Raw genomic sequence first — 13,613 nt, 5'->3', positions numbered from 1 at the left:
AATACACATTAGAATAAAAAATGCATAAATAATATATATTCTATGTTTATTATACACGTGTGCATTTTGACACTTTACATGTTTTTCGTGCTTAATAACAAATTGTAGATAGAATAATGCAAATTGCGTTAAAATAGACGGCAGAGATAAAATTATAGTATTAGTTATCAGTTGCCTAAAGCAATTTTACATCTAAACAAGGAGAATTTCCAAAAGAAAAGAAATGCAAAAATGCAACAAACATATAATTTTGTCGCCTTGCAATATTTCAGCGAACACGCGCTTTCGAATCGCGCGCCGATGGGCGCGCATGCGCCGTCTTCACGACGTCAGCGTTGCGGCGGCGTCTCGGCGAAGTGAGAGACGGCGAGCAACAGCCACGGGTTCGCGGTACGCTCACGTTTGGTCCCGCTCGCACAGTCTGTGTCAGTGTCGTTAGATTCGTCCCGCGGAGTATTCGGCTTGATTGCAATTGTCAATCGGTGATCGAAAAAGAGGGAGATAGAAATAGAGAGAGAAAGAGTGCAAAGGAAAGATAAAGATAGGATGCGGTACCGCGCGAGACTTCGGCGTTGCATCCCGTGTCCGCGACTTTGTGGGGACGTTGTCGTGGCCGTGCCCGCGTCCCGCTGAGATATGCGCGTGCCGATCTATCGCTCCGCCGTGTGTGTGTGCGGGTTAACCTTAAGTATAGCGCGAGTGCTCGCCACCGCCGCCACCACCACCATCACCACCGCCGCCACCGCCACCGCCACCGCGCGCCAGGTAGGGTGTGAGGTGAGAATAAAGGGAGAAAGAGAAGTCGAGGTGCCCGAGTGTGTTAGTTCGGATAGGAGAAACGGAAACGAGAGGAAAAGATCCTCCGTGTATTAACGGACGCGGACACGCATTCACGCACGCAGGCACGCAAAGCGGACACACGTCCGTCAAGATGTCGTCGTCCGGACACAGCAGTCGCACTCGCGCCGTCCACATCGGCTCGATCTTCCAGAAACTGCACGGCCGCTTCGCGGACGCGATGACGCCGCCTAAGCTCTCGACTGACAAGCGTACGCTCGATAAGACCTGGAAGCTGATGGACAAAGTGGTGAAGCTTTGCCAGCACCAGCGCATGAACCTGAAGAACTCGCCGCCGTTTATCCTCGACATCCTGCCGGACACGTATCAGCGACTGCGGCTCATCTACAGCAAGTACGAGGACCGCATGCAGGTGCTGCACAGCAACGAGCACTTCTGCGTGTTCATCAACAACCTGATGCGTAAGTGCAAGCAGGCCATCAAGCTGTTCAAGGAGGGCAAGGAGAAGATGTTTGACGAGACGTCCCATTATCGTCGTAACCTCACCAAACTCAGCCTCGTGTTCAGCCACATGCTGTCCGAGCTGAAGGCCATATTTCCCAACGGAGTATTCGCCGGCGATCAGTTTCGCATCACCAAGGCGGACGCGGCTGAATTTTGGAAAGAGCGCTTCGGGAACAGGTACGACGATGTCCCCGTGTCTCATCCTTTTTCTCATCAGTCTCGAGAGCGAATCCTCTTGAAATCGGGGGGAAACGAGGGCTTCCGAAGTTGTGAGTTTTACGGATGATCCTCCAGCTTTTGCGCGCGGAAAGAAATTCGAGAATAATAATAATAATTGCGTGAAAGATGGGCTTTAACAAGACAAATAAATGACTGAGAGCATGAATGAGGAAGATAAGCACGCGAAAAATGAGATATCAACCAAGCAGCTACTGTAATGCTTATCTACAATAGAGCAAAGTAAATGGAACACAGTAAACAAACAGTTAGGCGGAGCATAAAAATAAAATGTTTATATATGTATATGTATATGTAAACATACAAAATAAAATGACATTCGACAGTCAGTGAATGATTCTTGAAAAATGATGACAGATTTCAGGTCGTAAAATATCAAATTCCGCTTTCAGGATCGTGAAGGATCTGAAATCGCGTTAAATTTTTAGTCAAAACTCTGCACAAATTTCGTCACAACTTTAGATCGTAATTTATAGATTCAGACTTTAAATTGTTAAACGCGAAACTTCCGTTTTGTTGCAAATATTGTCAATGATTCGATTCTTCTATGTCCAATTTTATCAATGTAAATTAATCTCGGTTTAATTCACATTTTAACTTTTTCTAATTTTAAGAAAAAAATAAATAAATTAAATTTAGTAGAAGTAGACAATGAAGTCAAATCTTGCATTTTTAAGAGAGATTGTTGAAAAATTTTTACAGCAAATTTTACTGAACATTGAAATGTTCAATATTTGAGAATTTTAGAATTCGAGGATTGAAGAATCCAAGATCGCAATGATGAATAAATATTGAAGAAAAATTCATCTTTTGAAATAAGATGTTTGAATCTCTCGAGAATTATGAACAGTGCTTTTTTTCTCTTTTGAAAAGATATGCCAATTTTCTTATAATTAAGTTGAAATAATGAAGAATCGAAAGGCCCGAAATCATACTACATTTTTTTAATTGAGATTGAAGAAAATGTATATCACATGGTAGTACAATATTTAAGGATCTCGGAATTCGAGGATTAAACTTAGAGGATGACCTTTTGCCTTTCGCAGATATTGCCAATTTTGGTGTAATTTGGCTGTCGGAAATTGATGAGTCCGAGACCACGCTGCACTTTTCTAGTCAAGAAAAATTCATTTTCCCTTCGGAGTGCAAAGTGAAGCAACTATCTCGGAACACAAAAATTATTAAATCTGACAAGTGATGTTTTTACTTGACATTTCGTAAACGTCAAACATTTCTTAAAGAAAGAATCGATTACCAGGAAAGTCTTGAAATCTTCTATCAAAAGATCTTAAAATTTAAAGATTATTTCGCGTTTAGAGAACAATATTTTTATCTCCGTAAACATATTCTTCGCTCACGCGTAACGAAGTTGACCTGAGGATCACGACAGGTCTAAAGTTTCACTACGTTCATTCATCTATTTCGCTGTGCTACAAGAAAATCCCATCGACTCCTGTACGAATTTCCACGATCGCCGGGATTATAAAAATCTCCAGGGTATTAGAATCTCGGGAAGGGGGGGGAATAAAGAGAGAATTTCGATTTTAATATTTTATAAGCGCTGCCAATTCTTGTACAAGTCTTGGATTTCTCGGTTATCCGAAACTTCGCTCTTTACAACTTTGCTTCTCGTTCAAAAAGATTCATCGACTTTCGTGAACAGAAAGACAGAGATAGAGGGGGGGAGGGCGGAAGAGAGCTTCGAAGAGATTTATACAGCTATTCCGGAATTAGTACGGCAATGCCTTCGCTTCGAAGGTCTGTGAACTTTCCTAAGCTCCGAAGGATTTAAAGGATACAGGTTCGGTCAATCGTGTCGCGGGCGTCCAGGGTTTCCTGCATCTCGCGTACTCTTCACGTAACAAATTTATCGACTTGACGGCGAAACTTTCCCAGGGGAGGGAACCCGATGGCAGCGCGTCTCGTGCCAAGTAAACAGATCCTTCGGTGAAATATTATGCACGCTTAACTGCGTGACCCCTTTCTTCCTCTTCCTTCCTCCCCTCTCCGCCGTCCCTTCCGTTCTGCCATCATACATTTCCGACCACGATCCGCGGGATGACACTTGTCCGCCCACGTGGTTCGCGGGGAACTGTCTCTCCGGGTGAACGTGCGTAAAAACGAGTGATAAAGGCGCGAGAACGGAGCTCGCACGTGCGCACACCTAACCTAAAAATCGTGCACGAAGCCGCGGTAGGGGAATGATGTTGCGCTGGAGAGGGAGGGGCAAAAAGGAGGGAGCGTTCCCCTGGTAGCGAATGAGCGAGCGAGCAAGACAAAACCGGACGTCTATCGTTGATATTGACATTATTATCGTGCCCGAAAAGCGGGACATGTGTCGGCTCGTGTGCAACTACGGGTTCTCTATAGAGAATGCGTTTTATCGACCGGAAGTCGGGCGGTGCGCAAGGTGGTGGTGTATCGAAAATTTTTGCGCGCGGCAAAGAGATAGAGGGGAAGTATATATTTAGTCCTGGGGGAAGGCGGGTCCTTCTAAGGATACACGAGAGAGTCCTGGGATGATATATACGTGTGCTAAAACGTGTAACACTGTAACGTAATTCATAAAGTTTTGGCTCTTCTTCAAGGAGTCTCCGAAAACAAATTTCAAAGTTCTGACAATTGTATCAGCATCCGATGGATCTCAGGATGCCCACCCCAGGATGCGCTACACGATATTTTCGCTATACGATTCGATAATAACTTTTTTTTATCTTCATCATCTATCTTCGCGAAGGTAAAACGAGGAGAGATTCAGCTTTCAGGAGAGGAGATCAGCTTTCCTGTGATTCTTCTATTTTTGATATTATCTATGCTTGTGATAAAAACGACCAGAATTAAAATACCAAGAAAATTGAAGCTCGGTGATACTCAGCTCTAATTCGGAAATTCTTCGTACCTCGATATTCTCATTACGGGAGAAGAAACGAAAAAAAAAAAGAAGAAAAAGAAACTTGCGAGAAACGTGTATTATGTAAGAGTCATATGAGTATCATCTCGCGAGCATCGGTGTCGCTTTCGCGAAGCCGTCGCGTCGCGTTCTGACGTCAATCGCGTGTGTTGACCCGCGACGTCGCGATTTAATGCATTCGGCAGTAATAAACGTAGAATGCTCTATCCGGTTGGTCGGCTCGCATTTATCCGTCGGTGGCGAATCGTCGTCGTCGTGATGGCGTGCGCCCACATACACGCAAACGCGCGCTCGCACGCATGCCATGGCGACGACGGGAGGGGGAGCAAAGGCGGCCGTCCCCCTTCTCTGATTTCTCCTCTCCTCGCATGTCGCGTCGCGTTGGAACGGTAAATGCACTCTAGGCCGCGTGTAAGCGACTCGCGCATGCGAGCCGGGAAACACCTAGCGAAGATACTGCTGCATTAGCGTGAAACAACTTCCTGTTTGACGATTCCACCCGGAATGCGTTCCCGCATCGCGGACTCCGGGAAATCAGCGGTCGACGACATCCGGCCCCGAGAACTGTTACCGATGACTGTTGTCATCGACGTTCGACGCGTCGTTGCGTCGCAACGTCATCATCATCATCTCGTCCGCGAATAGCCAGAATAATGAGGCGGCCGTTTCTGGATCGTATTGGCTTTCTCCTTTCCAAATCGCGCGAACGTATCGCGTATCACGTCATAGAAATTCGACCGTCATCCCTGTCGTCATCTCGAAGCGAGTAATCGATCGATGATTACATCATTGTTGTTATAATTGAGGTTCGCAGACTACACGTGAAAAAATTAAATTATTTGAAAATTATTTGAGAGTTAAATTATTCGTACGCAGTGACATTTACTTACGCGGAATCACGGAGATATTAGGAAAAACATCGAACCGGACGAATTATGTACATATTTTTTAATATTTTAAAGATAATTAAAATGATACCCCTGAACAGTCTGTTTTCATTATGATTGTTGAAGACTAATTTTCTGTTAATGTCGTAGCTTAACGAAACATTATCAGAAAGCTGTTGGGTATTAACATAATACAGCATTAACAACAAAATGTCAGCCATAGGACAGAAGGAAAAAAGAAGATAATATAGATAATATAAGAAGATAATAAAGAGTACAGCAACTATTTCTTGAACATAATATTTAAAATATGTTCCAAGCCTTATTCTTTGTTAGTTTCGACAGTTTTCCCGATTAGATCTTATAAATCTTGTAATTTCGATTAAAAATTATTCGACCAAAAAAAAAAAAAATATAATGTCCACGAATTATTATTTTGCTTAGCAAGCGCTATTCTTAATAAAATTCTTAATAAAAAAAAGGATTCACTATCTATTGTCCTTATATCAGATATACATATTTCTATCCAAAAAAAAAGGACGGATATGGCTCATTCGTCGACATTTCCGAGTCGCGTGCGGCGGATTCTTGCGTTCCTATTCTGCTCTCAAAGCGCGTCTTCCCTCTCGATTCTTCCCACGCGATCGCGTAGCACATGCACTTCTCGCGCGGATCAACCGACGACCGGCAAGGGGAGGGAGACTCACACCTTGCACGCGGCTCCGCTTCCGGTGTACGTGCGCGCGCTACATCCGGCGACCTTGCGGCCGCCCGCCCACCCGCTCGTTCGTTCTCCCGCCCCCGCGCGATCGTCCCTGATACGATGGTATCGACCGTTATCGTCATCCGCGGACGTGCTCCTACGGAATTAATGAGAAAATGTCGCGCGACGCGCGATCCTCGTTTCTCCTCGTCTCGTCTCGCATCGCATCGTCTCGCGTCGCGTCGCATCGCGTCGTTGCACCGTGGTCGTATGCGGCGGCAGCGGTGGCGACGGCGACGATGACTTATGTGTCGGCTAGTATATAAATAAATGAGCGGGAGAGACGAGTCAATTCATGAATGACCGCTCACTCGGCGCTCTGCGCGGCGGCGCATGTCGCGTATTTCGTTGCACGCGCTCGCACACCGGAACGTCGAACTTTGAACATGCGCGTCAATATCGGGTCGCTTGTTCATCAATCCGCATAAACCTGATCGGGCCTATCTCGTTAACATTTCTCTTCAAAAACCGCCAATGTTTTTTTCACGACTTCGTAACTTTTGGCGAGAAAAGTTTCGTTTTTTTCATGAGCGATTTTCGGACATTTTATTTCGTGTATTTTTTCTTTTTTCTTTTTTCTTTTTTTTTTTTTGTATATAATTGCAAGAATTATTACAACGCACCATTATATTACTGTTTCTTAGCAATATTTAAAAAGGAACAAAGATTTATCGTTTCATTATTTATCTAATTTTTGATTGACTAAAATATTGTTCTTTCTTGTGCTTGAACAGCAATTTAAATAAACTTATTGTTACATTTTTATTTTTAAAGCGTTACTTTCTATTAATAAAATGGTAATATTGAATCTTATAATTTGTAAAGTAATATCTTTTTTGTCATTATTCTTTTCAATTTCGATGAAGTTTAGCGCATAACGTTATGATTTATTAATGTTTAGGGAAAGGCGAGAAATCATAATTCATAACTTTAGTATGCATAAACTACTAGTTCATTATTTCTCCCTAGGCATTAATTAAGCGCAGTATATAATTGCAAGAATTATTACAACGCACCATTATATTACTGTTTCTTAGCAATATTTAAAAAGGAACAAAGATTTATCGTTTCATTATTCATAAGATACAAATAACTTTATGCCTTAGATTTATTACATGTGAGAAAAATTACTTTGCATACAAACACAATTATTAAAGTTCGGGATTATAATTTTTCTACAGAATAAATTCTATTTCTACATACTTTCATGTAGACTATACGAGTTAGAAAAAAACGTGGAGAAAAAATCTTATTATGTATAATGAGAAAATCTTTTCTTTATTTTTCTTTATTCTCTTCTTCTTTAATTATGATTCAATTTATATTAGAATATTTAGCAAAAAATGCGAGTTAAAAATCGAGTTTTAAAAGTTAAATGTAAAATTTACAAAAAATATAATATTTAAATTTATATCGCAAAAAATAATCTTAAACAAAGACTATTTAAGTCTTAAATAAACACTATATTTTCATATATAAGCACAATCCTTTAAGAGATAAGATTTTTAGTTTTAAGTTGAGCAAAAGATAATATTTGCATCAATAGGAATTCAATCAAATTAAGACTAAAATTTTTAAAAAGATTATAATATTCTTGCTTATATGTACGAGAATAAACAATACATAGATATATGTAGGCCGAGTACATATTAACTAACAAACTACAACATATATATATTTCAACAATATATATTTCCGGTAGGGGGGGATAATAAAAGGGATTTTAATCGATATCAATAATATTGATCATCGAGCTACTATTATAGAGCCACGTAGTTGATAATATAATTAATTGAATTTATTTCATATTAAAAGACTTTAGCAACCAAGATCCTGCTTGCCGAGGAAATGCCATGTTTCGCGTTGTTTGTAGTTGTTATGTACAAGAATATTTATCTAGATTTAAAATTAGACTAATTTTTTTTTCTGTGTATGGATGTATTTCATTTATTCTAGAAGAGGAATAATATTCACGGTATTATCTGGACCTGCTATATTTTTTCCTTTTTTGTTCTAAAAAAAAAAAAAAAACAGCGCTCGTTTATTCAGTATCTACTATAAATGTTTCTCTATCGAGGAACGGCCTGGCATTTTGCAATATGTAGGATGCGGCGATTGCAGCGCGATTAGCATGTGGCGAGCCGCTCGATTACGCCGATGCGCGAACCTTCAGTTTCCGGTCAAATGATCCGCGAACATCCGGTCCCCAGCGTGTGCGTATACAATGCCGGCTCTTTTAAGCCGTGAGCAACACGTATCGTGATAGTGTCGTAACTAACCGAGCACGTCCCCCGAGATCGCACCAAGTTTAATCTTCCGGTCCGACTGGGGATGGGAATCCAGAGTAGTGTCATTCGCAATTAGATGCGGTACGCGTTAGTCATTCTTCACAAAAGAGACCGGCCTATCATGTTCACGACATTGAAAAGACTGATAATACGTAAATATTAGTCTTTAATATTTTATTAACTTTGTAAAGAAAAATAGATATAATAGATTTTTATCAAAACAGTGATAAAAAAGTTATCAAGTTATAATAGTTTCAGTTTTCCTCATTTTCTCTGAAAGCTGTTGTCAGTTATTCGATTTGAGTAGGATATCTTTTAATCTGACAGATTAGTATTCATTTCTATCAATGTAGATTAACTTTAATCTCGGTTTAACTTACTTTTTATCTTTTTTAGTTTTAAGAATCAGAAAAAAGATAAAGAGCAAATTAAATTGAGATTAAAATTAATAGCTATTGATAGAAATGGACATAAATCGCATAATAAAATTAGACTTTACTCAGCCCACATATCACAGCCCTAATATTTTAAAATCGTTGACATTAATGACATTAATTAAAGTCGTAATATTTTTGAATATCAACTTTCATATTTTCCAAGATTCCATATGAGACGCTTGATATGTGTTCTTGTTATGTGTGTAATGAGATATAGAATATCTAAACCGACATATGATATGAGCTCAGTTTTCCGCATTATAAATGCAGAAATCTAAGTTCGACTTTCAGTGTCGCATTTGACGGCTCAATAGAGATTGATTCAATCAATCTGCACGAGATCGGATATTCTCATTGATATCTCATTGTTTCTATCTCCAAAATTCTTAATCCAAGGAAATCTCGCAGAAACGCTCGATTCAAAAAATTAAGATATCTATTATCTCTGGAAAAATTTGGAATTTTCCGGGAATTTGTTTATACATTGAAAAATTGAAATTTTTAAGAAATTTTATGGAAAATCAGGAAATTTTTTTGAAGTTGCTTTTTTATATTTTGTTTTTATATAATCGATAATTAGTTCATTGACTTGTTAACGATACCAATGGACTCATCCATTCTAAACATAAAACCATACTTTTATAATTAATTCTTTCAATATCGAACAATGATTTCGTACAATATTAGGTACAACTTTTAAACGAATATTTATTTTAATAATTATTATATTTAATAAGAGAAGACAAATATTTATTTTAATAATTTTATAAAAGTTGGATTTTATTACTAGTTACCAATTATCAATTACCAATTATCATTATACCATCAATTATCATTATATAATTTTTTGTTTGTAATTTTTGAAAATAAAGTTTGAGGATAAAATTTGAAATTTAATAGCATAATACAGTTAGTCAAAATTCCCAAATAATCTCAAATAATAATAAAATATTTTTTCCTTATAATTTCTTTTAAAATTTTTTCAAATTTAGTTGAAATTCGAGTCAATTTTATTTTATGATTTATAAAATTTTATGAATAGAAAATATTAAAGACTTTACAATAAATTTGCACATGGAGAGAACAGTTTTGCTGGCAAATCTAAAAGTTTGACCAGAAATAATTTTGTTAGAAATTCAAAATTACTATGTATGATTCAAATTGGTTACTAAAAGTTTAGAAATTTTTGTAGTATTATTATCATATTTAAGTGTCCGATATAATTTTGATGGAACTATTTTTAAATGTGTAAAATATTTGGCCAAATTTTTAAATTTGCCAATAAAACCATTCTCTCCGCATAGTATATTTATTTGTAAGATATGTTTAGAAATATTTTTATTTCATGAAAATCGAAGAATCTTTTTTTCGAGTTTAATAAACATTCTGCACTGAAAAAAATGATTTTATATAGCAAAAATTATCTAGATACGAAAATTTACTTAAAATGGATAAATGAACAAGTACTGTAATATCACATTTAATCAATATAGATGAGAGAGAGGAAGGAGAGAGAGAGAGAGAGAGAGAGAGAGAGAGAGAGAGAGAGAGGGAATTTATATATATATATATATATATATATATATATATATATGCAAAATTTGTTAAATTTAGCAAGAAAGTTTCTCTATGGCACCAGTCAAATTAATAGCCAGTCATATCTCTAAAAATGACTGTGTGATTTAGTTATGAGCCCTAAATTTTCTTGCATATATAGTTAGACATTGCTTATAAAGTATCTGCTAGAAAATTGTCACGTACGAAGACAATTTTTTAACAAATAAAAAACAGCGTTTTACCTATAACGTTTAGAATTCTAACTGATCGAACGAAACATTTTTTTTTTTAATGTGGAATTTTTAACAAATTGTCTTGAAAATTAGGAGAAATTTTTTTTCGGGTTTGAGTAATTTTGAGGATGAATCGGCATGCTCGCGGGAAGCCTCCGTTTCGCCAGTCACGCGGGATCGGTGCGATGTCGAAAGACGGCTAAAGCAACGATGGTGGTCGTGTTCCGCACCCTGGCCTACTCTGCCCTACCCGTTCGGTGAGTTAAGCTCACATCCGCACGTGAGTCGAAGCGGAAGGAAGGGGACGTGACGTCGCGATTAAGGCGAATTAAAATGAGCGAGTCGTTTGAAACGAGCGGCGTACGAGTTGGTGGATGGGTCGAGGCCGGGAGGAGGGGGGGAGGGGAGTAGTTACTCTTGCCGGCCCACGTTTTATCGGCGTCAGGTTAGGTTAGATATCATTCAGGAGAGGCTGTCCGAGATCGAGCTGGTTACGTCGACTCGTCGATCGTTCGCGCGACGGAAATTGCGCCGATGTTACGCTCTTCTCTTCACGTCTATTTGTACTCCAAGTTCCTGTTTAAAAAAAGAAGGAAAAACATCCAGTATCCGTTTCCGACAACGAACATTTTGATAGTTTTTCCGCGAACGCTTGGATAAAAATTCGTTTCTAAAAGTGATCCACCAAACTTTTTCCTCCCTTTTGTATCAACTTTGGCTTAATCTTTAACAAAATCTCGTTAAATATCTTGTCAAGTTAGAGTCTTTTCCCCTCTCTCCTATCTTTCCACATTGAGAAAAATTATGTTGCAAATATAGCAAATAAAATTAGTTAAAATAAATATGATTAGCAAGCACTGCAACATCGCATATGTTTTGTATCTAATCGTATAGGATGACAGAAACAGAGTTTATATCTAAACAATTTGTCAAATTTAGCAAGAATTTTTCTTGGCGTTCAGTCAAATAATAACTAATTACACCTCTGTAAAATACTCAAAAAAATATTTTATTGGTTCAAAACGTTATAGTTAAAATGTTTAATTTGTTGTACCTGTTGAAAAATTTTCTGTCGTACGTAGAATTTATATCAGCAACATCTAACAATATATGCAAGAAAATTTAGATCATAATCGAATCACACAACTATTTTTTAGGAAATGTGAGTTATTATCTGATTGGGTGCCATAAAGAAATTTTCTTGTTAAATTTGACAAATTGTTCACATATAAATTCTATCTTTGTCATTTACATTGATTAGATATAAAACATGTATAATATCACTGCATATTAGATATTTATCTGTTTTAATTAATTTTTCGTATCTAAATAATTTTTTATGAAACCATTTTTTTCAATGTATAAAAATAACTGTGATTTGGTTAGGAGACCTAAATTTTCTTGCATATATTGTTAGAATGCTGTTATAAATTTTACGTACAGACAGAGAATTTTCTAGCAGCTACAAAGAACAGCGATGCATTTTAACTGTAACATTTAGAATTCTAGCCGGACCAGCGAAACATTTTTTTTGCGTGGCAGATACTCGATCTCGTTCCGAGGCGACATTTGTTTATCGCATGTAAGAGGAAGAAGAATTTTTATTTCTTAGGAAGGTAAATTACAAGTACATTATTGCAGTAATTGCAACGACGTTTATATACGACAATCGGAAATGTCAGACCGGAAATACCCTAAGGAAAATGCGTTCGATCGAACGTTGTTTCTAACTACGGAGATACTGTCGCCGTCGTCGTCGTTGTCGTGGATGCTGAAGGAAGAGACGGCTGGGGAAGGGAACGAAAGAGAAGAGAGTGCTCGTGTCAGAGGTTCATGCGAGCATGCAGAACCTTTTGAACGCAGCGTCCTTGAAATGTAATTCCAGCCGTTCCACTGACATTTTCCACGGATGTATTTTTACTGCGCATTGCGTAATTACATCTGGATCTTACGCGAGAGAGGGATGCCGTCGTTGTCGCCGCTGCTGCCGCTGCCACGGGAGCGGAGGGATGAGGGGTGGACTCGTACACGTTGGCGTGGGCGGAAAAGGGTTAAAGTTGAAATTAGACGCCTTTGACGGCTAAACTTTGTTGATAAACGTTCGCGCCGGGATAATACGTACGTGACATACGTTCCTGGAACCAGGTGTTTCCTCCACGGGGGAAGCGTAACGCTCCGTTGATGTTGGCAACGTCAATATCGGCCCTTAGAGGCTGGACATAAATGACAATTCAGAGGCTCCTTTACGTCATTGTTATCGATCAATCCCTTACACGTCCCTCGCGCGGCGCGGCGTCGACCGAGAGACAGGCGAATTAAATGGGGTTAATAGGAATTCGTCTCGCAGAGACTTCTCGAGAAATGTCCTTCGATACTTCTTTCTTATCGGTTTATTCGTTTACTATTTTGTGTACTTTAATGAAACCGCCGAAAGCGTAAGATACAATTTAAAAATTTTATTGAGCCTTTCGCTCTTTCATTTGGAATTTCACGAAGGAAAGTTGGAAATCAGATTAGATTCTCAGGACGCACAAATGCAAAATGTTTCTTTTTCCTTTCTATTTAAGATTGATATTTATTTGCATCGCTGACACAAATATCGAGGAAAATAAAATGAAAGGATAATTTAGTAACTTTATTCATGATCGGAGAGAAAATGTCTGCCATTGACAGTTCTGGGAAATGACGTAAGCTCTCTGTGTGGCGTCATTTATTTATATAAAACTGGCGCGGCCGCTATAAATGTCCCTCGATACCCTGTAACTTTTACTTAAACTGTCTTTTCCTTTTTTCTAAATCGATATACACTTGGAGGGGAAGAGGGGAGGGGGGGAGATTAATCTGCCGCGTTTTATACGGGCCTCACCTCGTATACGGGCTCGATTTCCTATAGTTTCTCAACCTTCAAAGGTCTCCCCTGTGACATATTGAGTCTACCAGGATTCCCCATAAATGCTCGGAACCTTTCCCTATATCTCCGTTATATCATCTCGTTTAG

At 38.7% G+C, this 13,613-nt stretch overlaps 1 protein-coding gene across 3 annotated transcripts in view; it reads left to right on the top strand.

Annotated features, from left to right (window-relative positions):
* The first annotated feature begins 339 nt into the window (after positions 1 to 339).
* Positions 340 to 13,613, top strand: part of Cbl (E3 ubiquitin-protein ligase CBL) — a 34,147-nt gene continuing 20,873 nt past the window's right edge. For 2 of the 3 annotated variants that reach the window (XM_011642389.3, XM_011642390.3), the window contains exon 1: positions 341 to 1,479. In XM_011642389.3, coding sequence (XP_011640691.1) covers positions 932 to 1,479 — 548 coding nt within the window. In that variant the 5' untranslated portion in view covers positions 341 to 931. Of the gene's footprint in view, positions 1,480 to 13,613 lie in introns of all 3 variants that reach the window. The other variant, XM_011642388.3, reaches the window with a different exon arrangement.

This window comes from Pogonomyrmex barbatus, unplaced genomic scaffold (assembly GCF_055798465.1).
Source record: "Pogonomyrmex barbatus isolate J1 unplaced genomic scaffold, ASM5579846v1 scaffold3, whole genome shotgun sequence".
NCBI classification, from domain to species: Eukaryota; Metazoa; Arthropoda; class Insecta; order Hymenoptera; family Formicidae; genus Pogonomyrmex; species Pogonomyrmex barbatus.
Note: the sequence above shows the minus strand (reverse complement) of the source record. Positions and strands in the feature narration are given on the sequence as shown.